The sequence below is a fragment of the Camellia sinensis genome, chromosome 11 (assembly GCF_055761805.1).
Source record: "Camellia sinensis isolate YWXY chromosome 11, ASM5576180v1, whole genome shotgun sequence".
In the NCBI taxonomy this organism is placed as follows: Eukaryota; Viridiplantae; Streptophyta; class Magnoliopsida; order Ericales; family Theaceae; genus Camellia; species Camellia sinensis.
In genome coordinates, this window is record NC_138971.1 from 104,365,334 (window position 1) to 104,393,086 (window position 27,753).

Below are 27,753 nucleotides of genomic sequence, written 5' to 3' on the forward strand. Positions count from 1 at the left end.
TTCTTTGAAATTTCAAGGAGAGTGCGAAACACTGGTGCGCCAAAGTCCATAGCACGAATGGTGTTTATAATTATATATATATGTGAATTGTGATTTTTAATTTTTTTTTTAAATATTTTTTTTTTATATTATATTAAAGTTTAATATTTTGATAATAATCATATGTGTGTTGGACTTTTCAAGAAATTAAATGTCTTTTTTTTATATTATATTATATTAAAGTTTAATATTTTGATAATAATTATATGTGTTGAATTTTTCAAGAATTTTTTTTTATACTTGTTCTTAATGCATTAAAGTGTTATTATGAGGGATAATAATCAAATGTGTTGGGACTTTTCAAGGAATTCATATGTATTGGATTTCAAAGAATTTTTTTTATGCTTATTCTTAATGCCTTAAAGTGTTATTATGAGGGTAAGACTTAGGAGTTGGAAGAAATTAATAAATGCTAAGAATTTTTTTTTTTAAATCAAAAAATCAAAAAAATTAGATTGAAAGATTGAAACTCCCAGAAAACTTGAAGTTAAAAATCCTCTTTTACTTAATATATAGTATAGATAAAAAACAAAAGAGTCCATTTTGTATGTTGTGTAAGGTAGACCATTACCGTTTCGTGAATTTGACTCCCATTTCTCTGTCGGTGACTCCACGCTTTCTTTGTCGTGAAGACACGTATGGTACCCTTAGGCCCTGTTTGTTTCCCTTGATATAAAATAAAAGATATAATATGACGTGAGATTTAATTAGGATATATAATGAATATGATATAAGTATTAGATAATATATCTCCTAATTCATATTTGTTGACTTGATATATAAGATTGGATATATACAATCCATGTTTGTTTTATAAAATATATTGTGGGATATAAACAAGTAATTTCTAAGATTGCCCTCATAATATTATATTATATTAAATTAAATAATATTATATTATATTAAATTCAAAATTTATATTAAATTATATTATATTAAATTAAATTCAATAATATTTATATTAAATTCAATAATATTATATTATATTATATTAAATTTGATAATATTAAATTAAATTCAATAATTATATTATATTAAATTCAAAATTTATATTAAATTATATTATATTAAATTAAATTAAATTAAATTATAAATTCAAAATTTGTATTAAATTATATTATATTAAATTAAATTAAATAAAATAATATTATATTATATTATATTAAATTTTTATATTATATTAAATTCAATCATATTAAATTAAAATATTATATTAAATTCAATCATATTAAATTAAATTCAATAATTATATTATATTAAATTCAAAAAATATATTAAATTATATTACATTAGATAGACAAAAGGGTAAATTGAACTTTTCAAATCATATCCCATTGGTTGGGATATGATATAATGGGAGGTGGTGGTATTGTATATCCTCCACTTTTGGGGATATACAATTTCATGAGATATTATATCCTTTTTAAAAAAAAATTACAAACATAAAATATATGAATCCCACAAGATATAATATCCAGTCTCACCCATCATATGCTGGAATCAAACAGGCCTTAAAAACCAAAAACATATTTGATAAACGGCTCTGATCTAATCCCAAATTATAAAAGTCAATAATGATCAACTTCAATTCAACACGGTTGCTGATGCTTTCACTGGGCCCATCAATCAAATCTAACCATACTAGACATGACGCTTAATTCTTTAAAATTTGTTTATTTTTTTCATTTTTATCTGTTATATTTTAAGTTTTTCTTATTTATTTTTAAAATTAGACAGAAAATACTATAATATCTATTACATAACATAAATAATATATTATTATATTAAGATTTAAAATTATATTAGAAATGTAAGTTATACATAACAACAAAACTACGTACATATAAATTGTTTTATCGGACGACCGATTGAACGATTAGAAGATATTATGACAGCAATGGTCAATAAACTCTTGTTAGTCGACCGGTCGAATAATCGAATGGACAGTTTTTGTGTTAGAATATGTATTTAGTCATCTATGCACTTAAACTTTTTGTATACATAATAAAGTATTTTTATCCCATATAATTGTTAATATGCTATTTTTTATCTAATTTTTAATAAAAATTAATTCTAAAAATAAATTAAAAAACTTGAAAAGGCAAAATTGAGAAAAACTACACTTATATCCTCTGAAATTTGGATTTAATACATATCATTCTTGATGTTTGGAAAATTACACTAACCCCCTGTCATTACAATTATTTAGACAGAATAAAAACATTGAACTCATGCACTTTTTTTTTTTTTTTTGCTTTACTTCATCTTTTTTTTCTTCTTTTCTTTACTTTTTTTTTAATGTAATTTCTTTTATTTTTCTACTAAGAGTTGTTACTTTTTATTTAAGCAGAATTTATGAAATGAGACTATTAACCAGAGTAAAAATATAATTTTCAAAATATCGAGAGTGATAATAATTGGACAAACTCTCAAGGGTGTCAATGTAATTTAACCAAAAATAAAATTTTGTGAGAATGTGGAAAATATTTATCCATCATCCCACCCCCCTACACCCGAGTCCAGAAGAGACCCATCGCCCAAATTTGATCTCCCCCCACCTCGTTCTCTCTCGCTCCCTCGCTCTATCGCTCTCTACATTTCAAAACCAGAGAATTGGATCTATCTATTGCCATGATCAACTAGATCATATATATATATACAGACACAGTTATAGATTCATATATAAGGATAGATTCATATATAGGTGAAAATGGACTCGGTCTCGATCCGGGTGCCTTACAAGAATCTGAGACAGGAAGTGGAATTGGTGGGTTTGGAGGAAGCTCAACCTCATCATCATCAGATTGAGGTTGATGAGAAATCAAGGTTTTCAAATGGAATCGACTCCGATCTGCCTTCCAGTTCTTCTCCCTCTCATCCCCCACCGAAGCATGCCGCTTTGGCGACCTTGATTCTCAGTTGCACCGTCGCCGCCGGTGTTCAATTCGGTTGGGCTTTGCAACTCTCTCTTCTCACTCCTTACATTCAGGTCTCTCTCTATCATGTGTAAAAATCTAGATTTTGTGTTTAATTGTCAGATTTATTGAATGTTAATTTTGGGTTTTAAGAATATATTGAGAGAAAGCATGAACATTTGGACTGAATCAGTGAAATTTTGAAGTTGTACATTTGCAAATTCTGATGCTATGCTTAACTCTGTTTTGTTGGAAAGATTGAAAGTTTGAATCTTAACATGCTTACAAAGATGCTGCATTAAAATCTAAATCATAGAACTAACCCTAAACATAAACGCAAAACAGAATTTTCCATTAAACTAAGATGAAACCCAAGAAGATTAAGGATGAAAAGAAGAGAGAAATTACTAATTTTTCACCTTTATTGTTTTCCCATTTTCTCAGTGGCCAAATGAATGCTAATTGTAGTGACCAATTTTTTTGTAGACTCCTAAATTAAAATAAGCTATAAGCATCTCATTTAAGTTGTACCAAACAGCGTTGGAGATACAATAGGAAGGCAATGGTTGTTAGTTTAACTTGACTTGGATAAATTGGAGTTTTTAGACAATGAGTAAATATATGATTGAAGTGAAACACATTTGATATATGCATTTTGCTTGATTAAATTAAACAACATCCGGTGAAAAGTACTGTTTATATGGCAAGCTCTGCCTTACGTTAGTGCTTTTGTTTGTTTATATAAGAAATTGTTAGTAATTTGGAGAGAGAACAAAATTGTTATTTGCAATTGTGACACGCATATATTTGGCTTTTAAAGGCTTCAAGGACGTTTAAAGGTAATGTAATTACTTAACTAGATCTTATATTTTTCATATACTATTGCACTTGCTTTTATCTGTTATGTAGATGCATAAATATACGAATTGATCTTATATAAGCACTTGCATATAAACATAGGTACATACATGTTCATGTGAATAAATTTTTATAATTTTCAACATTGTGGTATATAATACTCATTGCGGATTGTGTATATTCTTGTTGGGTTAACTATGCTCTTCTTTGACCCGTTGATGCAGACGCTTGGAATACAACATGCTTTTTCTTCATTTATCTGGCTTTGTGGCCCTATTACAGGCCTTGTGGTAGGTGATGACTGCAACTTTATTTTCAATGGGTTGGATGCTCTACTGAATCATATCACTTTTGTGTGGAAATTTTGCTAGTGATGCCATTGCATGAGATTTGATATGTTTGTAGTATTTAGATATATTTGTTATTTTAATTGGTAGACTAAATCACAGCTTAGGAGCAAATCTGACTTCTGGGTTGGTTGCACATGCCTCTAGGCCCTGATTATACCTCTAGGCCCTGATTCAATATGACACAGATATAGTGAAACAAAGATGGACACAAACATGGCGTGGTCATGTCAGAATATTGAAATGGTATGTGTTTATATGTGTGCATGCATAATTTTTTTATTCAATGACCTCTTCCTTTGCTTATTGGTGTACTGCATTTCTATTATAGAAATTAGGACATATTCACAAAATCATTGAAATTGTGGATTTATGAAGAAGAAAAGAAGAAGAAGATCGTTGAAGATTCTAAAGAATTTGTATGATTAATAGGGTGATAAGGGAAGGTCTAGTTAATGGGTTTGAAGTACAGGTTGAGGTGGACGTTGGATACGTTTGTCTCATCTATTGTTTGCTTATGATATTGTTCTCTTTTACAAATCTAAGGAGGAAGATTGAGGTTGTTAAGTGCGTTATTCTATGCTTCAAGGTTGTTTCTAGACTTTATGTTAATTTAATAAAGATTGCTCTCATTAGGGTAGGGGAAGTGGATGACATGGGATCTTGGATTTCTATTTTGATTCATTGCCTACTTCATACTTGGATTTTTTGTTTGGTTCTTCATTTAAAGCCTAGTCAATTTTGAGATAGGTGGTGGAGAGATTTGACAAGAAGCTAGCTCATCAAAATAAAAGTTCCTTTCCATAGGTTGTTTCTGATGTCTCTGTTTATTGTTCTATGCTCTATGGTGGAACTTTGAAAGGTATAGAGGTTCCAAAGTGGCTTTTTGTGGGGATTTTTTTTTTTTTTTTTTGGGGGGGGGGGGGGGGGTAGGGGGATTTCAAGTACCACTTGGCTAATTGGGAGAGTGTGTTTTAGCTAGTCAATAGGGGACGTTTGGGGATTTGTAAGATGGATAAGTTCCTCTATACTTTATTGGGAAATGATTATGGAGGTTAAATGTGGAAGAGAGAGGCTATGGAGAGGAGGTATGGGTGCACTTGGGGACATTAGGTCATAGGCAGGGTTTATGGTCTCACATGGGTTGGGGTTATGAAAAGGAATCATGAGTGTTTGGGGTGAATTCTTCAAAATAATCTTGTTTAGGGTGAGTAACGGGGGAAGGGTGAGGTTCTGGTTGGACTCATGGCGTGGCCACAAAACTTTGAAGGACATGTTCCCTAATTTGTTTACTTTGAAGGTCATGTTCCTTGATGGGACCACCTTAGAGGAGTGAAATGGAATCCACAATTTACAAGGGAGTTGGAAAAATTAGAGATTTAGGCCTCGTTTGGGAGCAGGCTATTTTAGTAACTTGTTGGCTAAAATATGATGTAAAAAAAAAAACTAGTATGTTTGGGATTACTTTTTGATTTTTTATGAAAAGATGTGCAAAAAATAGAGAGAAGAGAATCTTTGACTTTTTGGTATAGATTATTGCCTTTTTGATTTTTTTTAGTGATTTTTTGGCTAAAATCACCACTTGCCAAATGAGGCCTTAGGGTCCATTTGGGAAGCGACTTTTTTAGTTGCTTTTTGACTAAAATATGGAATGAAAAAAAATCAATATGTTTGGGAAGGAAATTTTGGCTTTTTATGGAAAAACATGCAAAAAATAGTGTGAATGGAAAGGAATCTTTGACTTTGTGGAGTGAATGGTAAGGAATCATTGACTTTTTAGTATGAATTAATTTTTTTTTGGCTTTTTTGGTTCCTTTTTGGCTAAAATAGCTACTTGCCAAACAGGGCCTTAGTCCATGGAGACTCTCTTTGGTTGTATCTTTGAGTCGAGGGTTTAAGGGACCAACTAGGACGCTGTAGTGTGGAAGATATCGAAGCATGGGATGTTCTTTGTCTTGTCTTTCTATCAGGATTTGTGTGGTAGAGGAACAGTCTTTCCTCCTTGGTGAGCTATTTGGAGATGTAAGGTCTTAATCTTGACAACGCTTCATGAGTTTATCTTGATTTGTGAACTATCGATAACTTAAACAAAACCATTATAGGATCAGTTTCCATTTCTGTAAGCTGAAACCCCACCATTAGCTTTTGGAACCACATCAAACCAGATTATTTGATGTTTAGTTTGGTTTGATTTGGAGGAGTTTTGTCTCCTCTTTCGATTCTCTATTCTCTTCAGAAATTATGGAAAGTTTATAGGAATTTTGTTATTTTTTTTAATTTTTATTGATATAATTTCTCCCCTTATTACTACTTAATGAAAATCCTAGACTGAAATGTAATTAATTGAGTTTTATAAAAATTTGGCTAATGATACTTCCTATTTTAAATCTGTATGTGATCCAAATCATTCATTATCATGAACAGAAAGAAAGAAGCTGAACCTAAAGTTACTTTAAGTTGTTGTATTAAAGGTCAATTTTTGGTTGATCTGGCTTATCCAATATCTTAACCCTAATCTAAAATAAGATCCAGTGGTGTTAGTATGTCTTGAACAAAACCAAGTAGAATGCCTTGAAAATTGAATCAAACCAAATGAAGAGTGTTTGGTTGGTTTTGGTTATTGTTTGATTGGTTTGGTTTTTTGGTTGCACTGTACCAGCTTGTACTCTACCAGAACTTATGTGATAAAGACTCGTCATTTAGTCCTTTTGCACCTGCCTCGTTTAAAACATCAATACAGATAAGAATATTAAACTCCATGCAATCGATTATTACACCAGGAATGATTTTCTTTGGTAAATAGTAATCAATTTTTTAGCTGCAGACATAGATCTGAAAGTGGTAAAATTGGTGTCAGCACCTGTACAGCAGACCTTGCAGGTTAGCAACATTAGATCTGTACAACTATCAACAATAACTTCTCTTCTCATACAATTTTTTTGTAGTCAAACCATATACTGACTGTAAAAATTTTTAAATTAGTGAAGTAATGAGTGGTAATGATTCATTTTGAAGGTTTGCCATGTTTCAAGATACTACAGTTTACCTCAGAGATATTAAAAATTTGAAACAAAGTTGTAACTGACCCAAACTGTTCATGAACAACTCAAACTTGATTTGATGTTGGTCCCATTATTATTACATGAACCACTTCAGGCTGATGTTTAGCTTGTTGGGTTCAGGGATGTGAACTTGCAATGGTTTTGTAATTCCCTTAAAGTTACATACATACCTATTTATTATCCTCATGTTTAAATTTGACCATTGCAATTGTTGTAAACATAATATGATATAAAAGGTAAAAAAGTTGCCCACAAGTCACATGATTGGCTGACAACTTACAAGATATGTTGCATCATGAATTTTTCTTTTGTCCTTTGCTTTTTAGTCTTCCATCAGTTAGAATAAAACATATGTTACTCAAAACCAATTAACAGGACTAAACTGAGCTTACTCAAGCTTGGGCCATGAGCTTGTGGAATAGTCCCCAGCAAGTTTGAGCAGGTGGAACTGGGGCTGTGCTTTTGACAAACATGAGCTGAACTTGATCACATCCTTAGGATGTAGAGCTGAATCCAACACCTTAAAGCTCTGCTGGGCTCAGCTCGTTGGCAGCTCTATTAATGGCAATCAATGAAGCACGGGTGCGGGTACGAGTACGGTACGGGTACGAGTGCGGGTACGCCGATACGGCAAAATTCCAAAAAAGTAGGATACGGGTACGGCTGCGGTACGCCGATATTTTTTATTATTTTTTTATTTTTTATAATTATGGTGAGAAGATCCAACCTACAAATTGAAATTAAATATCAAAACTAAAAAGAGAATTATAAAACTAAAAGACAAATATTAATATATTTCAATTCAATACAACACAACCAACACCAATTCAGTCCATAATCCAAGCAATGGAAAAACAACCAACACCAAAAGAAAAACAAGGCCAATTCAGTTCATAACACAAGCAAATGAAAAAAAACAAAAGAAAGCCCTATATATCTAAACTTGACACTTCAAAGTTCACTTCCATCAACTTCATCATTGAATAAAACAGCTTCCATCTCTGGCTCATCAAGTGAAAGATTTGCAATTTCAAGGAAACCAGAACCCTCCAATGAATCAAATGCATCTCCCCCAACGTCCCATAACTTGGTCTCTCCTTCTGTGTATAGTTGACTCCTTCTTGATAAGAGGCGAATATTGGAGTGCACAAAAACCAAATCCTCGCACCGTTGTGGTGTCATTTTATTCCTCCTCATAGAGTGAATGAAAGAGTAGGTGCTCCAATTCCTTTCACAACATGATGAGGAACATGGTTGGCTAAGTAATTTCACTGCCAAAGATTGGAGCGTAGGTGCAGAAGAGCCATGTGCCAACCACCAAACCACTGGTTCCATTACGCCTCTATCACATATTGAGTCAGAGTCACCAAAACTTTCTAAACAACCTGAAAACTTCGCATACTCTGTATTAACAACTCTTCTCTCATCTGAATCAGGAAAGTATCTCTTAAAACACTTGATTCTCATCTCAGAAATTTCAACATCTTTGTGAGGAGGAACACGAATGGGATTTTCATGAAGCCACATCCCACTATAATACCTAGATTTCATAATTAGAAAAAAATAATAAGTAAATTATGCAATGAAAAAAATTAAAGTATAAACTATGACTCTAATGTGAATTATACCTTGGATTCAAAGAATGAGCAAGGCAATGAAGAGGTGTGCTACTTTTTGTCCACCTTTCCACTAATATTTGATGCACTATAGAGTAAAAGGATGACTCTTCATTTTCTGACTTCCCTTCACGTCTATAGATGGATGCCTTCACCCGTTCAATCATTGAATCCCACATCTCATAAACCAAATGTAGACATGGCTTATCTGTGTCACAAAATCTGAGCATCTCATAAATTGGCAATGTGAATGAGAGTATATATTCAATCTTATCCCACCAAACATCATTCAACAACTTTTCCTTTACAACACTTGCTTTCCCAACATCATCTTCCTTGTAAGAAGCCCATTTGTCACTTATCACCATTGTTTGGAGACCATGATATATAAGTTTAAACCTTTTTAACATAACAATTGCAGATGCAAAGCGTGTATCTGCAACAGAAAGTAGCTTCAAAGGTACAAACTCATTAAAAATAGCTAATCTCATGGAATGATTCATGATGAAATTTTTCACAAACATTACATCATCAATCACAGTAGTGATCCAATGGCACTCATCATAAGCATATGCAGCAACTCCAATTTCCTTCGCAGCACAAATGTTCTTAAGAGCAAGATTAAGAGTGTGTACTACACAAGGTGTCCAAAAGATCTTCGGATAATTACCTTGAATAATTGATCCAGCTGCACTACAAACTGGAGCATTATCAGTAATTACCTGAATTACATTAGTAGGACCCACTTCATCAATCACTTCACTAATTAATTTGGCAATATGATACTTGTCCTTGGTCTCACCCTCACAATTAACAGCTTTTATAAACATAGCTCCACCATTACATGCTGCCATAAAATTAATGAGAGGCCTCCTCTGTGCATCAGTCCATCCATCAGATACTATACTCAACCCCTTCTCATCCCATGATTTTTTAGTTGGTTCCAATAACCTTTCAATATTTGCCCTTTCTTTTTGAAGTAAGGTAGTCCTCAACAAATTATATCCAGGAGGGACATACCCAACAATTTGATTCTCAGCAGCATATTGAAAAGCATCCACAAAGTATGGATTCCTAGCCAAATGGAAAGGCAAACCGGCTGAATAGAACATACGTGCAATTAAAGAATGTAAGTGCTCTCTAACACTTTGATTGAATGCCTTATCTAAAGGACTACTCCCAATTGCCTTTCTCTTTCTTGGTGCATAACCTTCCATTCTAAATGTTCCAACATCTTCTACACTGCCGTGGCTAGCACTAATTTGAGAAGATGGTGGTGGTAAAGGAACATTTTTTGGCTTTGCCATTTTTTTCCGATTCTCAGCTTCTTGATCTGCCTTTCGAATTTCAGAAAGAAGATCACTCTTGTTCTTCACAATTGCACACACTCTAATTCCATGGCCAGTAAGTAGCAACAAATGGGCTCTAACTCTAGAATATGACCCTTGGTACTCAATGTTACAAAAATTACACTTAAATTTTGTATTACCACTTCCTCCTTCTCCCCTTCTAACTAATTTTGTAACATAGCCCCAAAGAGGAGCATTTTCATCTCCAGATTGATCAATGGAAGGAGCAGAAGCACTTGCAGCAGATGAACCTAAACTGCCTGATGAACTCATTTTCCTATAAGCATAAAAAATAATATTTTTGATGATTAAAAATAATATTTGTGATTAATTATTAACAATGTTTGTGATCTAATTTTTTTTTAACATCAGATTATAATTATTTGTGATCTAATTTTTTTTTAACATCAGATTATAATTTTTAACATCAGATTATAATTATTTGTGATCTAATTTTTTTTTAACATCAGATTATAATTATTAACATCAGATTATAATTATTTGTGATCTAATTTTTTTTTTAATATCAGATTATAATTATTAACACTTGCAGCAGATTAATTATTTATTAACATTTTTTATTTATTTTATTTTTTTTTCTAAATATGATTGGGTTCAATACCTCTCTAATTTTTTTTTCGTTCTACATCAGATTCAGATTATACCTCTGAAGAAGAAACAAGAAACAAGAAAAAAAATCAAAAAAAATAGAGATGAAGAGATTCTGACCAGTTGCTTGGTTGCTAGGTGGCTGATATGCAGTGCAGGGGACGAATTGAAAATAGATGCTTGCTGATTGGTGATCTCTGTATAAAAAAAAAAAAAAAAAAAAAAAAAAGAGATGAAGAAGAAGAAACGAAGAAGATGACAGAAGAGGGTGGAAGGAAGATTAAACAGAGAAGAAGAAGGCTAAGAAGAAGGCGAAGAAGAAGATGAAGACGAAGAAGAAGAAGACTCACCGGAACTCTTGCGTCGCCGTCGCCGGAAGGGAATGGTGGGTCGCCGTCGCCTCTTCGTGCTGTGTCGCTTCTCCTCTTTGCTCGACTGATGACAGATTAGGGCAAGAGTGATGACATTAGGGCAAAAGAAATTCATTCGTAATTTCGTAAATATATATATTTTTTTTTTTAATTTTTCTTAATATTGCTCCGGTGCCCCTCAATTCTCCAGAAAATTCGATTTTTGCCCCGCCGTACCCAAAACGCACCAAAGGCGTACCCATGCCGTACCCGAGCCGTACCCATGCCGTACCCGACAGAGGCAGACGTACCCAGCTACTTTTTGCCGTACCCGGTACGCGTGCAGCCGTACCGGTACGCGTACCCGCACCCGGTAAGTACCCGGTGCGTGTACGGCACTATTTTTGGAGTACCCGTGCTTCATAGATGGCAATCATGGCATTGGAAAATGCTGGATGTTAGTATTTTAGCTATTGGAGGTATTGAGCCTCTCAATTACTATAACTAGATATAGATAAAGATGGAATTGTTTATTTTTTTGATTAGTTGGATTAACCTTTTGCGTTTATTTTCATTTTCGTTGTTTTTTCCTTCTGTTTTTGTTACTAAAATCAAGCAACACATCTCTACAACATATCCAACTGCCACACATGGTTAGCATGTGGTGAAGTGATAAAATTTATTCTGAATTTTTTGGACACGGCAAAGGCATCTTTGATATATGTGTTTAGATATATCAGAAGTGTGTTATGTGTAGTGTGGTGGTTGATAAAGACATTAGAAGTGAGTTCTCTTGGTAGTAACCATGCTACTAAGCTTGTTTGGTCATAAAGCAATGACTATGGATTTTTTATTTTTATTCGTGTAGAACATTTTTTTTTTTTTTTTTAAAGTAGAGTTGGTTTGTTCATACATTTTTGTTGCCTATTCTTCATTTATGCCATAACCTTGTTTGACAAGAAATCACCTTTTATTATGAATTGTATGGTGTTCACAACTTTTGAGTTCCTTGATTGAGAGGCAGTAATGGAAAATGAGCTTTTCTCTCTCTGTGTTTGGATTCCTTTGCTTCATTTGTTTAAATTGTGATGAGGTGGCGAAAGTTTTGGACATTGCCGTTCACGGATCATGGTTGAATTTTTTCTTGAGGTGCTGAGTGGTTGGGTTCAGATATCTGTTTTGACCTCTTTAAAGATGGATATCTTAACATGAATAGCAGTCTTGGACAAAATATTAACAGTGAATCATTCAATTAGTTGCAAGGAACTTTACTCAATGGATATTGCATGTACGTTGAGGATGCAAAGACTTTGCTCCCATTCTATTCATTTGCAACATCTTGTTGAGGCATTGCATTTTATCTTTATGGGAGGTCTATGGTGATTTGTATGGACCATGGGCCTTCTGGGAATCATGATTGGCACAAAGATGGTGCATGACCACCGGAGGTGGAGAGGAAGAGTTGAGACAACCTTAGTAGAGTGGCCTCTTAGCGAAGTGTAGGAGAGTCAGCTCTCCTTCAGATTTGTGTTTGTAAATTGTATGGAGTTGGAGACCTCCTTTTATAGGACAGTTGGGCTGTGTAGGTCAACTCATTCTTGCAGGTTGTGCCAAGAACTAGTAATGTGTAGTACACCTTACGAGGTATCACATGCCTTGGTCAAAGCGGCTCCTCTCTCTTTTATGAAACTAGTCAAAGTAGAGCCACCCTAATGGTGCGAGTTGGGTAACTTTGACGTCAACTCTAATTCCCAATCTATTTATAAAATATATATATATATATATTAAGGCTTGATTTGGTTTGGCTTGATTATATATATATATTAAATTATAAGCATTATATAGACTTTAGAGGCTTCTTATTCCAACTGGAATTAAAAAAGAAAACTACTAAAAATATGTGAATTTTTAAAACCAATATAAGATCAAATAAGAAACATAAATAGAAACTAATTAAATAACTTAACCTACAAGACAACCCATGGGCGACTCCTGCAACCCATGTCAGCAAATTTGAAAATTACCAAAATATCCTTGACCTAAAAATCGTAGAAAGCATAAATATAATTATGAAATAAAACACTAATAATACTAGAAACATGATTGTAGAAATTTAATGTATAAAGAGAAATGATTGTATTATTGATTGTTGTATATTATATATTACAAATGGTGAGGGGTTCCTTATATAGGAGATGTAGTGGAGTAGGTGGTAGTGGTAGGTGTGTAGTAGGTGGTAGTAGGTGGTGGTAGGTGTAGTAGGTGGAGTAGGTGATGGTAGATTTTAACAGCCCCCCGCAAACTCAAGGGGGATAGGAACTAACCAACTTGAGTTTGGAGAGAGTAACAAAACAAGAAAATAATCTGAAAAAATAAAAAATGGATAGGAGACACTGTATGGTCGTGTCAGACCGTTGTAGAAGACTGTATGGTTATGGCAGACCGATGTAGAAGACACTGGCTCGTGTCGGACCGATGTAGAAGATAGTTTATGGGGTCATGTCGGACCGTTGTAGCAGATAATGTTGTGACAGTTGTTGTGACAGTTTACGGAGTCTTGCTGGACCCTTGTAGAAACTAACCGGAATCAATGTCGGGACAGTTTACAGAGTCTTGTCGGACCCATGAAGGAGCGAACCGAAATCAATGTCGGGACAGTTTACAGAGTCTTGTCGGACCCATGAAGGAGCTAACCGGAATCAATGTCGGGACAGTTTACAGAGTCTTGTCGGACCCATGAAGGAGCTAACCGGAATCAATGTCGGGACAGTTTGCAGAGTCTTGTCGGACCCCTAAAAAGTCGCACCCTCAAAAGGTGTGCCCAATCTGTCAAAAGGCGTGCCATCAAAAGGCCCGCCCAAGTTGTCGGCGAGCACCGAGAGGCGCATGATGCGCGTGTCTGCCTCTTCATCATGGTCTTTATAAACCGAAGCGGAGGCTGAGGCTTGGAAGCATAACAAACCAGTTGAAACCTCTTCGTTCTCTGAGAGCTTGTCACTAAGAGCTGCAAATCTTGAAACACTCTGTAAACACTTTGTAACCAACCCTTCTCTGAAACACTCAGCAACCCATAACATGGCCTCGTCTTCCCGTTCAGCTATCCAGAATATGGCCTCTTCGTCCCGTGGTCTGCTCACTCTCTTTCCCGACCTCAACGAGTCAACAAGAGAGATAACTGGTGCGGTGGCCAGTGAACCTCAACCAAGCGCCTCTGGTTTTGCTCCGTTGAACTTTCCGATGCGGTCGGTGGAGCAAAAAATGGCGGTGCAAACTGATATTGAGGCCAATCAGTATACTTTGAAGTCATGTGTGGAGACCATGACGGCGGTCACAAACTTGTCGCACCGGCTGCAGAGTAGGACAAATGAGGTGCAGCAGTTAAACGCCCAACTGGCTCTGCTCCAACGCATGTATAAGGATGCGCGAGCAGAGATAAGTGTGCTAAAGGCGGAAAATAAGGAGCTGAAGCGGAAGGCTACCGTTATGTTCCGATTTGGAGGTCCGCCATATGCTGCAGTGGAGGAGCAGGGAGTAGTGATCGTGCCCAGTGGAGTGGGAAACACGGAGGCAACACCGGCAAGGGCCACCCAGGACGGAGGCAAGAAGAAAAGACCGGCGGAAGAGGCGAAGAAGTGAGGTCGGTGGGTGGCCGTCTGCAGACAAGAAAACAAATCTTTTGTTGTTTTTTTTTTTTTTTTGTTTGTTGTTGTGTTTTTTTTTTTTTTTTTTTTTTTGTGGTGTAAAATGGGGATCGGGGTGAACCCCCACATGAATAAAAGAGTGTGTGGATGTTTGTTGTTGGTTTTTTTTTTTGTTGTTTTGACAAAGAAGAGTAAAAAAAAAAAAAAATAAATAAATAAAAAGAAATAAATAAATAAAAAGAAAAGAAAAGAAAGAAAAGAAGAGAAGCACCCGGTGGAAATATATAAAAAAAAAGTGTAGTGGGTATGAATGTGAAAGATGGTTTGGTGGGAGAGATGATTATGGTTTCAAACAGGAGATAAAAAAAGAAATAAATAAATAAAAAAAAAAGAAAAAGAAGAATGGTTGTCCTATCAATAATAAAATAAAGGATAAGATGATAGATTGTTGTCTGAGTGGGCACATGATAGAGAGTATTTAAATGATAAAAAAGAGAACATAAATTAAAAATTAAAGGGGTTGAAAAAGTGTTGGGTCAAAAGTGGTGGCAAAAGTCACAGAAAAATTGATTAAAAAATAAATAAAGAAGTGGAAATGGATGCAAAAGTGGACACTGCCAGTGGAAAACATGAATGTATTGATTATTTGATATAATAATAATAATAATAAAAAAGTTAGGCCACCTGGGTGAGGGGCGCTTTTTTTTTTTTTTTAACTTGATTGAATAGTAACCACGTGATCGCCTACTGGAATGCCTTGGACTGCACACTGCAAGCATCAGAACCCATCAGCACAAAGTGCTTTGACCAATTTAACATAATCTGGCTGGTTGCAGTCCTCAGCTACCACACAAAGTTGGGCAGCATGCTTTTCAATCACCTTGGCACCTTCATGGAGCCCTCGTGAAAGCCCTCCATGAGCCAGTGATTTCCTCAGCACAAGCTGCAAGGCTGTCATGATGTCCATGGGCTCGCCTAGAGCTGGAGCAGGTGTTGGAGCAGGTATCTCTGCAACAACACCACCATCTTCTCCTGACATTTTTCTGATGATGTTAAGGGCAAAGTTCTCCTTCCTGCTTTTGCTTGATGATGTGAAGAAGAAAACTGCGCTACTTTGGTAGTCACTGCTTGCGAATGAGGGATGGGACGAGAACAGAGGAAGCTTCAAGGAAGAAAATTGGTGGTGATGGGTTGACTGGGTGAGTCAAGGACAGCGACTCGAAAGAGTTGGGCGTGAAGGTGGTGGACTCGAAGAAATTTCAAGGTATGTGTAGAAAATTCTAGGGAACTAGGTTGAGGTCCGGCGGACGGCTAAGGTGAGGTTGCCGCCCGCCGGTGAAGCGAAAAATAGTAGGTTCTAAACCTGCTCTGATACCATGTAGAAATTTAATGTATAAAGAGAAATGATTGTATTATTGATTGTTGTATATTATATATTACAAATGGTGAGGGGTTCCTTATATAGGAGATGTAGTGGAGTAGGTGGTAGTGGTAGGTGTGTAGTAGGTGGTAGTAGGTGGTGGTAGGTGTAGTAGGTGGAGTAGGTGATGGTAGATTTTAACAATGATTATGTATAGTTCCTATCGGTTTCTCTTTGAAATCATGCCAATTTCCAAATAGCACCGATTCTTTGAGTTTATTCTTTCTTAAGCTTCTTATACTGCATCACTTCTCCTCCTTCAAAACCACTATACACAAGGTATTGTTGATAGTCTGACAAAGTAGTTTTTTTAACCCCAAAATCCTAACCTATTCATTTCTAACAACTCTAGGCCCTTTTCATAGTTTTGGTCCTTTGATTTTACACTAAATACTGAAAAAGCTACTGCTTAGAACTTCCAACAATCACAAATCTGAAAACACGGCATGCCTTTTTGATAATCAATCCAAATCTCACACATTTTTTCAGAAAACCTAGAAACTTTCTTTACCGTTTAGAATCCTAACCCTAGAAGCCTTCTTAACCCTAAACCCAACACAAATCCAATGTAGGTACCTTCAGTTAAGAGTTCGTAGAGCTATCTACATTGAGTTTCATTGAAAAAACTGAACACCAAGATGTATTTTTTGACACTTTTGTTTCAAAGGAACCGTTTTCCTTTGAGCGATGCTTTTGTTTCAGAGGCACCTTTTTCATTTCAGCTATATTGTGCAAGGTAGAAATAGAGAATCACTTCTCTGCCAAAAAGTTGGCACAGGTTCACCATTTCTGGTTAGTGTGTCTGATATGCTTACGGTGGAAATGTTTGATTACAAGTTTTCTTGACATGTATTGGTATGATTTCTCTGCTTGTACTTTTTGTTTACTATGATACTTTTCATGTCACATGCCTAACCCTGCCTTGGTAATTCTTTATTTTTGTTTATCTATTCCTTTTTTTTTTTTTTTTTGTTGGTAGATGTGTTGGTACATTCAGTTTAGAAAGTTGTAAACTGGAAGAATGTGTATCATTCAGTTCCCCATGTCTACAAGTAGACTTTCTTAACTTTTTTTCCTTATTTGAATTGCAGGTTCAACCTTGTGTAGGTATTTGGAGTGATAAATGCACTTCCAAATATGGAAGAAGACGCCCGTTTATTCTTGTTGGATCTGTCATGATCTCAGCTGCTGTGAGCATTAAAGAGCCGTGCATTTATTTTTCCACCAGTTGTATATTTTGCTTTATGTCAACTGAACTAAAATGTTGTAATTTTAGGTGATAATAATTGGTTTTTCAGCAGACATTGGATATATCTTAGGGGACACAAAGGAGCATTGCAGGTATTTGCTGCCTTTTTTTGATCAGTTTGTTTCATTGTTTTCTTTTTTTGGTGGAAGAATATGTTTTAATAAACTTTCCCAAATGTAGCACATACAAAGGTACTCGAACAAGGGCAGCTTTAGTCTTCATCATTGGGTTTTGGATGCTAGATCTTGCTAATAATACTGTGCAGGTAGGCTTGCTAAATTAGTTTTGTGATTGAAAGTAGTAAATGAGAACTAACCCGAAGGGTTGGCCTGGTGGCAAGGTCTTGAGGGTGTGCTCCATCCAAGATTCAAGGATTGAAATCTCTTAGGTGCTAACAATTCCTTGGGCCATTGGACTGGGGGAAAACCCTTGAATCAATCATGGTGCACTTGCGGCAAACTTCTTGTCGAGGGCCTGTGCACCCTTGGGGATTAGTCGGGCTTTGATCCGGACACTCTTGTGCCAATCAAAAAAAAAAGAAAAAAAGAAAAAGAAAAAGAAAATGAGAACTCTTTCCAACTATACATGTGTGTACATATCAAAAAGTAACATTTATATTCTTTGCAGGGCCCTGCACGTGCTCTTCTGGCTGATTTGTCGGGTGAGTTTCTCTCTCTCTCTCTCTCTCTCTCTCTCTCTCTCTCTCTCTCTCATGTGTTGGATGCACTTGCTCTCCATATCTTAAAAGGACTGTTGATTCTGACATATAGATCTTCTAGCATCACGTTCGAAGTGCCTCATGTGGATGTCTTCCTAAACTGCTAATGTCTCACTACTTATGATAGGACCGGAACAACGAAATTCTGCAAATGCTATATTTTGCTCATGGATGGCTGTTGGAAACATCATAGGGTTCTCTGCTGGCGCTAGTGGAAATTGGAACAGGTAAAAAACTACATAAATGCAATTTATTTTTATTTTTTATTTTTTTACAATGATATTATACTTGCGTGCACTTGTCTGTTCATGTCCAGCTTCCTTAATGAGGGTGTTTGGTGGGGATTATACAGGCAGCTTGTAGTTTATTTTAATTTGGGAGTCTGTGCTATACTGTTTGGTGCAACTTCTGCTTAGAGCTTATTACGCAGAAATAGCTTAAATAAGTTGAAAAAAAGCTGATTTTCTAGAAGTTGGGGGAGGGGTGCTTTATCATCTGCTTTCTAATTATCAGTTTTTAACTTAAAATAATCTCCACCGAACACCCCCTATCTACCAGAACTAGTTTTGTTTTGATCAGTCTATTCGTGACCATGCTCTTGTCATTATGCCATTTTAACTTGCACAAGATTTGCACCTGAGTTGTATAAACTATTTCTTCGCTTCAATTAATGCTGAATTGGTGTTTTAATCTCCTAAGTTGCATAAACTCTGATTTCTTGATGATTGTTCATCTGACAACTCGTTTCTGGGCAGGTGGTTTCCTTTCCTGAAAAGTAGAGCCTGCTGTGATGCCTGTGGAAATCTTAAGGCAGCATTTCTAGTTGCAGTGGTGAGTTATTTCTGCATAGACCTTTTCTCAGTAGAGGTTTCTCATGCCCATCACATTCATAGGGGTTTTGTAATGGAATACATCTTTGATGAAGGGAAGATTATGAAACTAGGACCTGAGGCTACCCACAATAGAAAATTGTGGTGGCTTTTGGCTATGAAAAGCTTCTAGGGTTAGGGTTCTAGGAGGGAGAACAATTTAGGGTTTAGAGTGGGAAAGGACTCTAATTTGGCTTGAATTAAAAAATTCTAGGTTGCAGGAGTTTTAGATTTGGCAGAGTTTGAAGGCTGGAATAACTGCTAAATTTCGGTTTAAGCAGTTAAATTGAATGCTAATAGGTAGGTAAAGGGGTTAAAATTGATATGGGTGTGAGTGGGTCGGGTTTTATTTTTGAAAATGGCACTTTTTGGGCCCTAAGGTAAAGAATATAGTTGTGAGAGAGTAGAAGAAAAAGAAGACAACGAAATTCTGGGAATCCCGCCTAATAGTTGTGAACAATGTCCAGAGATTAATAGTTGTGAGAGTGAAGAAGAAACTCTTGGAATCCCATCTAGAAGTCCATAGGAATTGCACCCAAAGATAAGGTTGCAGAAAGCATCACACATTTCTCTAAATTCTATTATTAGGACTATGTTTTCAAAATTGGGAAGCTAAATTAACTTCAAGCTGGAGTATTTTCAAAATTAATAGACTCCATATAAGACCCAAGTAACAATGTGTGACCCATAAAATGATTCACGGGTGACCTCTACAACTTCTTGTCATAGGGAATCGATTCTTTTTAATTAGAATCGGTGAGAGAAAAAATAGCAAATAAGAAAGATACAATGAATCGAAGAAATCACACACAAATAAGAACACAAGAATTTATGTAGTTCACCCTAGAATAGGGTTACGTTCACGGCTACTGTGGATTTCACTATGATCAGAAAACAATTACAACAATTACAACTCTCTACCAATACATGAGACGCCCCTCATTAATTTATAAGCATAGAAATTAGGGCAACGTGGAAACAACAGGAAATTACCAAAGTATCCAAAAAAATTTGGGCCACTTGGTTCACCCTAGAGTAGAAGGATTTACGTGGTTCACCCCCTGGACCCCCCCCCCCCCCCCCCAATTGGACCCTAGGCTCAATGTTCAGTACTTATTAGGGTCCACAATACCCAACAATTGAGCAATCTACAAAATTTACTTCTAGAAGGTAATAACAAAGTATTGAATTTTTCCAACAACATTCTAACCTAATAGTACCCAAAAATAGGACTCAAATTGACCATCAACATAATTACATAAAGCCAAAAGGAGCTCCATGTGAAAATTTTCATATTTTCCCTTTTTCTCTCCATGCCATGTAATGTTCATATGTCATTTAAGAGATATATATATTATTTATTTTATTTTATATATTTATGTATTTTACCCTATGTTTTTTTAACCCTTCACTAATGGCTTAATGTGGTATTATTATTTACTAATGTCCTCAACATTTTAGTTGTAGTAGTGAATACATCTCCATTGGGCCTTGACAGCTTTTTTAGGTCTTCAAACTAGGCATTTCTCAGCCAAAATAAGTTAGGTCTTGGCATGCAAACCCAAGCCTGATTTTAATTATTTTATAGATGTATATATGCCATTTACATGTGTCTTTCTTCCAGAAGTTAGATGAATCATACTTCAAAACTCCTTGATTTTTTTTTTTCCGTCTTTGGATTGTAAGAAGAAATAACAAAGTACATGGGTTCCAACCCTAATCATTACCTCTTTGTAGCCTTCAACAATTGCACTAGTTGTCCTGCATTGCAGCACCACCACAACCCTGCCTCCACTGCCTTATTGCCTCCATCTCTCTTCTGCCTCTTATCCTTGGGAACTCCATCTCTCTCTCTCTCTCTGTCTCTCTCTTTGTCTCTTGTCTTCAATCTAGTCAGTGTCGTTCCCTTTTGTAATGAATGTATGTATATATACAATACACAATCACGGAGAAAGAGAGAGAGAGAGAGAGAGAGAGAGAGATGCTTTATATGGTTGCTGGCTATGGACAACAACACTTTATGACTCATTGATTTTATAGAGATGTAGGAGAAAATTGTTGTGTATTTATAGTTTGTAGTTATGTTCCTACGAGATACGCAATGTTTCTCATTATGTATAAAAATAAGTAAATGGGCAAGAATGCATATATATAAATCTCTAATTCTATGTTTATTTTTGTTTTGATACCTTATGGTTTTTTATGCTATCTAGGGACTATATTTTGACAACAGTTGAGTGGAGTTTTACAACTTCTCTCTCTCCCCCCTAATTTGGTTTGTGGGCAGGAAAATGCTTTAGGGTTCGTGAAATTCATGAAGCAGATGAAATATTTTTGCAAAGCGTATCTGTTCTAGTCAGCAGAATTCAATCTCCGCATACTCTTTGTTCTGCCTGCTTTCTAGCTTTACTTTATTGGGAAGGATTTCCCAGGAGATCCTTTCGTAATTGAACCAATCAAACTGTCTAATGCCTCTAGCTTTCTATGCAACTCATAACTTTAAAAAATTGGAAAAACTTATTCATTTGTTGGAAAGCCCATAAAAATTGACAAAACCAATCAACCCATTCATTTGTGGGCAACTAGAGCCTAAGCAGAGCTCTACTTATTGAGGTTAGGCTGGTAGGAACTTATGAACATTGACAATTACAAACCATTGTGTTTGATAGTTGCTTTGATTATTTAATGATTTTTTATTCATGTTAAGCACCAAATTGTACATTTTTGTCTTTATGTGAATAGATGTGTAGATCTCAAACTTGTTCATTTTTTTAATATTATTATACCATATATACTGATATACATTTATATTGGTTTTAGTTTTTAGTATGTTTTTTTAAACACTTGTTTGTTTTGATTTTTTCTTTATTTCTTGGCTTTCTTCATGTTTTTGAAGGTGCCGCCTTCAAAACTCATTATTAGATGGTTATTTTTGTTTACAGAAAATATTAAATATGTTTATGTTTATATTTGATAAAACAAAAACAAAAACATGTTTGGTACATGTGATTTAAAAACATGTTTTGAAAACAAGTGAGAGAGGTCGTCTAGAGGAGGTGGTGGCCCAAGGTTGTTGTCGATAGTAGGAGATGGAGGTCGGATGTGGTTGAGCAGTGGGTGGTGGCCGGAGGAGGTGGGAGGAGGAAGGAATGAATATATATACATATATTTTTTTGTCTAAATAAGTAAAACCAATTTTTTGTAGTTAATTTTTGTAAATTGTTTGCAAGTTTTCAAACAATTTTTTGTTTTCCGTTTTCAAAATTTTTATATGTATAAATGAAAAAACTATAAACATAAACGTTACCAAACATGTGTGAAATATTTATGTAATGTTTTTGAATAACACACCAAAATGAAGTATCGGTCCTTGCGTAATTCTTCATTTCAGTTCCATCCATTCCAAATATTGCCTTGGGCATTTACTTCAATTTAGTTCATTTTTGTGTCTATTTACTTAACTGAATTATTCCATTCTCTGTTGTCAAATTTTGTTGCTGCTGATATTCTGCTCATATATGTTTTGTTTAGATTATTTTTGAATTCCAAGAATATTGTATGGTTTGCGTGCAGGTTTTCCTTACTTTATGTACACTGGTGACCCTCTATTTTGCAAAGGAGGTTCCATTAACACCAATACATCCTCACCGTTTATCAGATTCTGCTCCTCTCTTGGATGGTTCTCAACAGATGGTCTCTGACCTTTCAAAATCTCAGCCTGATACATATGTAGTTAACAATGCTTTGGGCAACAAGTCGGAGAGTAGTTATGAAATGGATAGAAATTTAAAGAAGCCAGACTCAAACAATGAGAAAGACCAAAGTGAAAGTTTCAGTGATAGCCCCGGAGCAGTCTTGGTCAATTTGTTAACCAGCTTAAGGCATTTACCACCAGCCATGCATTCAGTACTTATTGTCATGGCTCTTACCTGGGTAATTGATGCATCAAAACTTATACACAACTTTGTGGTGTCTTGTCATGTTAGGCTTGGGGAAATTGTATTTTGATCGATTATTTTCTTTCCAATTATTATCCCTCACACACACACACACACACACACATCTTCCTCATGTTCTTAACAGCCTGTCTCTTGCATGCAGTTGGCCTGGTTTCCCTTTTTCCTTTTCGATACGGATTGGATGGGGAGAGAAGTTTATCATGGGAACCCGAAAGGAGATGTCGCTGAAGTTGAAGCTTATGATCAAGGTGTCAGAGAAGGTGCATTCGGTTTGCTATTGAATTCAGTAAGAACTCAAAATTGAGCATCACGAACTTAACTTCTCCATTTATGAAGGCAATTAAAATGATAATAAGTAATTGTTTATTTCAGAGTTGTGTTCATCTTACTGGCAATGTCTTTTTATTTTTATTTTTTTATATTTTATATTTTATATATTTTTTTGGTTTCCCCTTTATTTTTGTCTTTTTCTTTCCGTGGTTACCCCTCTTCATTAAACCACCATATTGTATTGGATAGGTTGTTCTTGGCATTAGCTCTTTCTTGATTGAGCCAATGTGTCAGTGGATGGGTGCAAGACTTGTTTGGGCAATTAGCAATTTTATAGTGTTTGCTTGCATGGCTTGCACTGCTATAATCAGTTTGGTTTCAGTGAGAGAGTATTCCAACGGGATTCAGCATGTAATTGGAGGAAATGAAGCAATTAAGATTGCCTCCTTGGTGGTTTTTGCTCTTCTTGGCTTTCCTCTTGCTGTAAGTATATCAATATTTTTTGCTGCAAGGCAGTGCTCCATTAATGACTTACACATTCCATGTCATATATATTTATAAATAATTCATGCATTCACAAACTTGTGCAAAGAGTGCTCCAGCATGTTCGTTTTCTTCCAGTTCTGTGGTTATTATCTGTTGTTTTACATGAATTTACTGTCCATATTGCAGATCACTTATAGTGTTCCCTTCTCTGTTACCGCGGAGTTGACTGCTGATTCAGGAGGTGGTCAAGGTTTGTGTAAAATATAAATTGCTTTTCTATCTTTTTTGTCTTTTTTCTGTTTCACTGAACTGTGAACTGAGGAGTAGATGTTTCACTGAACTGTGAACTGAGGAGTTTGTGCATCTACGCAGGCTTGGCCATAGGGGTCCTAAATCTTGCAATTGTCATACCTCAGGTAGTTCATTGCTCTTGGTCAATTTCTGTTTTCATTTGAATTTTTGATGTATTCATGAGCATAGCCACAGCTTAGTCAGTGGTGTCAAGCGACACCACTGAATGTTAAATTTTTTGGACTTCTACATAGTGATCCTGGTGAATTTAGGAAACATAAAAATAAATTCGTGAATTCACAAATTGAACCCAATAGGATGGGGAAAAAACACATAAAATTACATATATTGAAAAAGATGCGTTTGATGGCATAAGTAATGAGGTGATGCATCAATTTAAGAAAAAGAAAACTCGGCGTGGACAAAAGTAAAAGGTGTAGATCTTTGCTACATTGTTGTTAAAGCAATAGTATTAATGTCTTTGCTTTTGTTTTACGTGAAATTTGACACAAGTTTAATGTTGATGTGATTTTGAATATACAAAATTACAATGTTTGATATGAATGTTGATTTTGATAAGTTGTGTATAACTAAAAATATTATATCATGACATCAATAATGACTTGTTTAATGACCCTTTTAAATGAAATTCATAGCTACGCCATTGAATGCATTCATACTTGCCTTGTATTGTTATGCTTTTTGTATTATAAATTTTTCTTTACCCCTTGGGGCATACATATTTGGTGGATGAGACTTCTTGTACATTTTCCCCTAATGTACGTCATTGTTTTACCCAGATGGTCATATCCCTCGGTGCGGGTCCATGGGATGCCCTATTTGGTGGAGGAAACATACCTGCATTTGTTTTGGCTTCCTTGAGTGCCTTTGCAGCCGGGGTTATTGCAACTCTTAAGCTGCCAGACCTATCAAGCAATTTCAAATCATCTGGTTTCCATTTTGGCTGACTTGCTTTCTCCGTGAGATGACCAACTTGTATATGATCCTCTACCATGAGAACAAATCTGGGCGATTTACTTTCCAGAGAAATGGCTGCTACGAGTACGTAACATAATATATTTCTCGTCTGATAGATTTACTTTTCCATATTCAAATTCATTCGTTTTTTTCCCCATTTTGGGGAACTGTAACGTATGTGTAGAGTGTAAAATTGTCGTTTTATATAGAAAGCCATATAATGAGATAACAGTTTGAGGTCTTGCTCTCTCATTCTTTTTGAACAATCAAGTCATCATGTATTTGGCCTTCTGAGATGATCAGATATTGTTTTATTTTATTTTTTTTCCTTAACATGTTTCAACGGTTAAAAAATTTTAGAGCAAATTACGTAGATAGTTCTTGTATTTTGGTCTCTGTCATTTTAGTTTTTATAGTTTTAATTGGCTCGATTTGACTATAAATTTGTGATTTTGTTTCAATTTAATCCAATTGGCTTACAATTGTTAGCATTTTTTAATGAAAAATATGCACTCAAGTGACATGTCATGTTTTGAAAGGCAAAATTAGAAGTTTGTTCAACTCAGTAAGTTAACTTTAACAAATTTAATGATAATTTTTCATCAAAAACACTAAAAGCATTATCCATTGGATTCAATTGACACAAAATTTAAAATTAAGGGTCAAAATTGAATTAATTGAAAGTATAAAAACTAAAATGATATAAGAGGTAAAATGTAGGAACTATCAATCTAATTTATCTAAAATTGTACTTTAGCTGACTTTCGCGTTTGTATAACGATAATAATGGACATATATGATATATTTACATATGTATTATCAGTATTGAAATAGGATGAGCTGTTGTTGTCCAGGTGGTTTAGGAGTCTACTTTGGAGTGTTTAGTTTGGTAAATAGAACAAACCTAGTTTGGTAACTCAAATGTCATTTGATAATTCTATAACGGTATGTTTTTCCATATTGGGTCTTAATAAGCCTTTCATTTTATAACAAAACGCTATCACTATGGTTTATAGTATTGATCATGTTATTCCACATCGTTATAAAATGATATTTCTGAATCAAAATTCTCTTTTTTATTCCATATTAGTACTTGCATGATATGGGTGAGTACTAACATTTTGTCTGGCTCTCGTTTTCATTTTTATTCTTCCATTTTGTGCAGGAGAGGAATTGGGAGGTGTCACCTGTTCTCTCTGATGGAAGCGTTCGTCATTATCGAAGACTCTATGTTTGGTTCTCACCTTCTCAACTGTGGCAGTTTCTTTGTAGATCTGTTGAGTTTTTTTTATAAGTACTTAGAACTACAACAAATATCCAACCTTAGCACAAGATCTTTTATTTTCAAATCTCTCTATTTTAGCGCCTTTAATACACTCTTAATTATTGAATTATGTCTTGAATTTTACATATTTTAAGATTTTTACACAACTCAATGGTAAAGAATATATATATATATATATATATATATATATATATATATATATATATAAAGGAATTTAATAGCATGAGATCCTTGATCGTTTTTGGATGCTGTTCTTCTTTGGGGGTTTAGTGGTTAAAGTATATGTCAAAAGTAGGCTCACATTATTAACAACTAAACGCACACAAGGGGTTGGCAACCACTGCCAATAAATAAATAAATAAAATAAAAGAGAAAAGAAACAAAGAAAAAAATAAAAGGGGAAATTTAAGGGGACATGACCATGCACATCAAAGTTGGATCTCGATCTTCTAAACAATTATTCAAACATGTTTAGGTGGTTGAATAAGCAAATTACTTTTAGGTCATGTTTGTTTGGGTGGACATGATCTTGGGATTGGACTAATAGTCTAATAAAATTATTAATTTGATGTTTGGTTAAACAATTGAAGTACGGATTAATTATTTTAAACTTGATTATTAGTTAAGATAGGATACATAATCCAACGGATTCGTAATCTTAGGACTATTAGTCATGGGAATGCTAATCCAGTCCGCCCAAACAAACATGGCCTTATTTCTTTTCCTCCTTTTAAATTTTCACTGGTTGTAGGGGTATATGAAGTGGAAATCTTTTGCCACATATTTTTCTAATTTTTTAAGTCTTAATTGTTTGACCTAGTTACTTGTATTATCAAACATCATAATTAGTTTTCTAGGTTTTTTGAAAAATGAGTCAAATTCATTTTAAAATTAGGGTAAATTATACTTTGCCCCCATTATATTTGGCCACTTTCTTATTTTGACTTTTAAAATTTATTTTTTTACTTTAATCCTTCATATTTCAAGTTTTTTTTTTTTTTTTTTTTTTTTTTTTTTTCATTTTACTCCTAAAGTTATTTTTTGCTCAAAATTAGACAAAAAATGACACTAATAATCATGTGACAAAAATATTTTATTATATATGACTCACACCTCTGACATAAATTTAAATTTTAATATAATAATATATTTTCTATATTATGTGACAGTTATTGTGATATTTTCGGTCTAATTTTGAACAAAAATTAGTTTTAGGAATAAAGTGAAAAAAACTTGAAACACGAAAGGCTAATGGGAAAAAAATAAATTTTAATAGCTAAAGTAAAAAAGTGACCAAATACAAAAGGAACAAAATGTAATTTACCCTTAAAATTACATTATATATATATATATATATATATATATATATATATATATATATATATATATATTTTGTCAATCCATACACTAGTCCATAGAATTCATTAAAGTGGACTACTTGA

The 27,753-nt window shown here is 34.6% G+C and overlaps 2 protein-coding genes and 1 long non-coding RNA gene across 10 annotated transcripts; 2 read left to right on the forward strand and 1 right to left on the reverse strand.

Moving 5' to 3' along the window:
• Positions 1-2,482: 2,482 nt before the first annotated feature.
• SUT2 (sucrose transporter 2) lies at positions 2,483-26,498 on the forward strand. 7 transcript variants are annotated; one of them, XR_014344282.1, is made up of 16 exons: positions 2,516-3,028; positions 4,037-4,106; positions 6,990-7,039; positions 17,298-17,396; positions 17,483-17,547; positions 17,636-17,720; positions 18,083-18,116; positions 18,301-18,400; positions 18,929-19,004; positions 22,616-22,975; positions 23,144-23,287; positions 23,521-23,754; positions 23,944-24,007; positions 24,130-24,173; positions 24,849-25,110; positions 26,192-26,498. XR_014344282.1 is itself a non-coding variant. In XM_082894412.1 (15 exons), exons 1-15 carry the CDS (start codon positions 2,750-2,752, stop codon positions 25,014-25,016), a joined length of 1,872 nt encoding a protein of 623 aa, XP_082750538.1. In that variant the 5' UTR covers positions 2,516-2,749; the 3' UTR covers positions 25,017-25,412. The 7 variants fall into 7 exon arrangements, 3 of the variants coding, with proteins under 3 accessions (XP_028109278.2, XP_082750538.1, XP_082750539.1); XR_003645311.2 differs by lacking the exon at positions 6,990-7,039 and having other exon boundaries at positions 2,483-3,028; positions 4,037-4,102; XR_014344283.1 differs by lacking the exon at positions 6,990-7,039.
• LOC145802057 (uncharacterized) lies at positions 7,987-11,230 on the reverse strand. Of its 2 annotated transcripts, XM_082894410.1 has the most exons (4): positions 11,146-11,230; positions 10,916-10,992; positions 8,850-10,463; positions 7,987-8,761 (listed from the first exon to the last, which is right to left on the reverse strand). In XM_082894410.1, exons 3-4 carry the CDS (start codon positions 10,457-10,459, stop codon positions 8,173-8,175), a joined length of 2,199 nt encoding a protein of 732 aa, XP_082750536.1. In that variant the 5' UTR covers positions 10,460-10,463; positions 10,916-10,992; positions 11,146-11,230; the 3' UTR covers positions 7,987-8,172. The 2 variants fall into 2 exon arrangements, with proteins under 2 accessions (XP_082750536.1, XP_082750537.1); XM_082894411.1 differs by lacking the exons at positions 10,916-10,992; positions 11,146-11,230 and having other exon boundaries at positions 8,850-10,583.
• On the forward strand, positions 9,848-11,042 carry LOC145802058 (uncharacterized). The gene is made up of 2 exons (XR_014344285.1): positions 9,848-9,966; positions 10,839-11,042. It is a non-coding gene; the product is annotated as an uncharacterized LOC145802058 (long non-coding RNA).
• Positions 26,499-27,753: the final 1,255 nt, after the last annotated feature.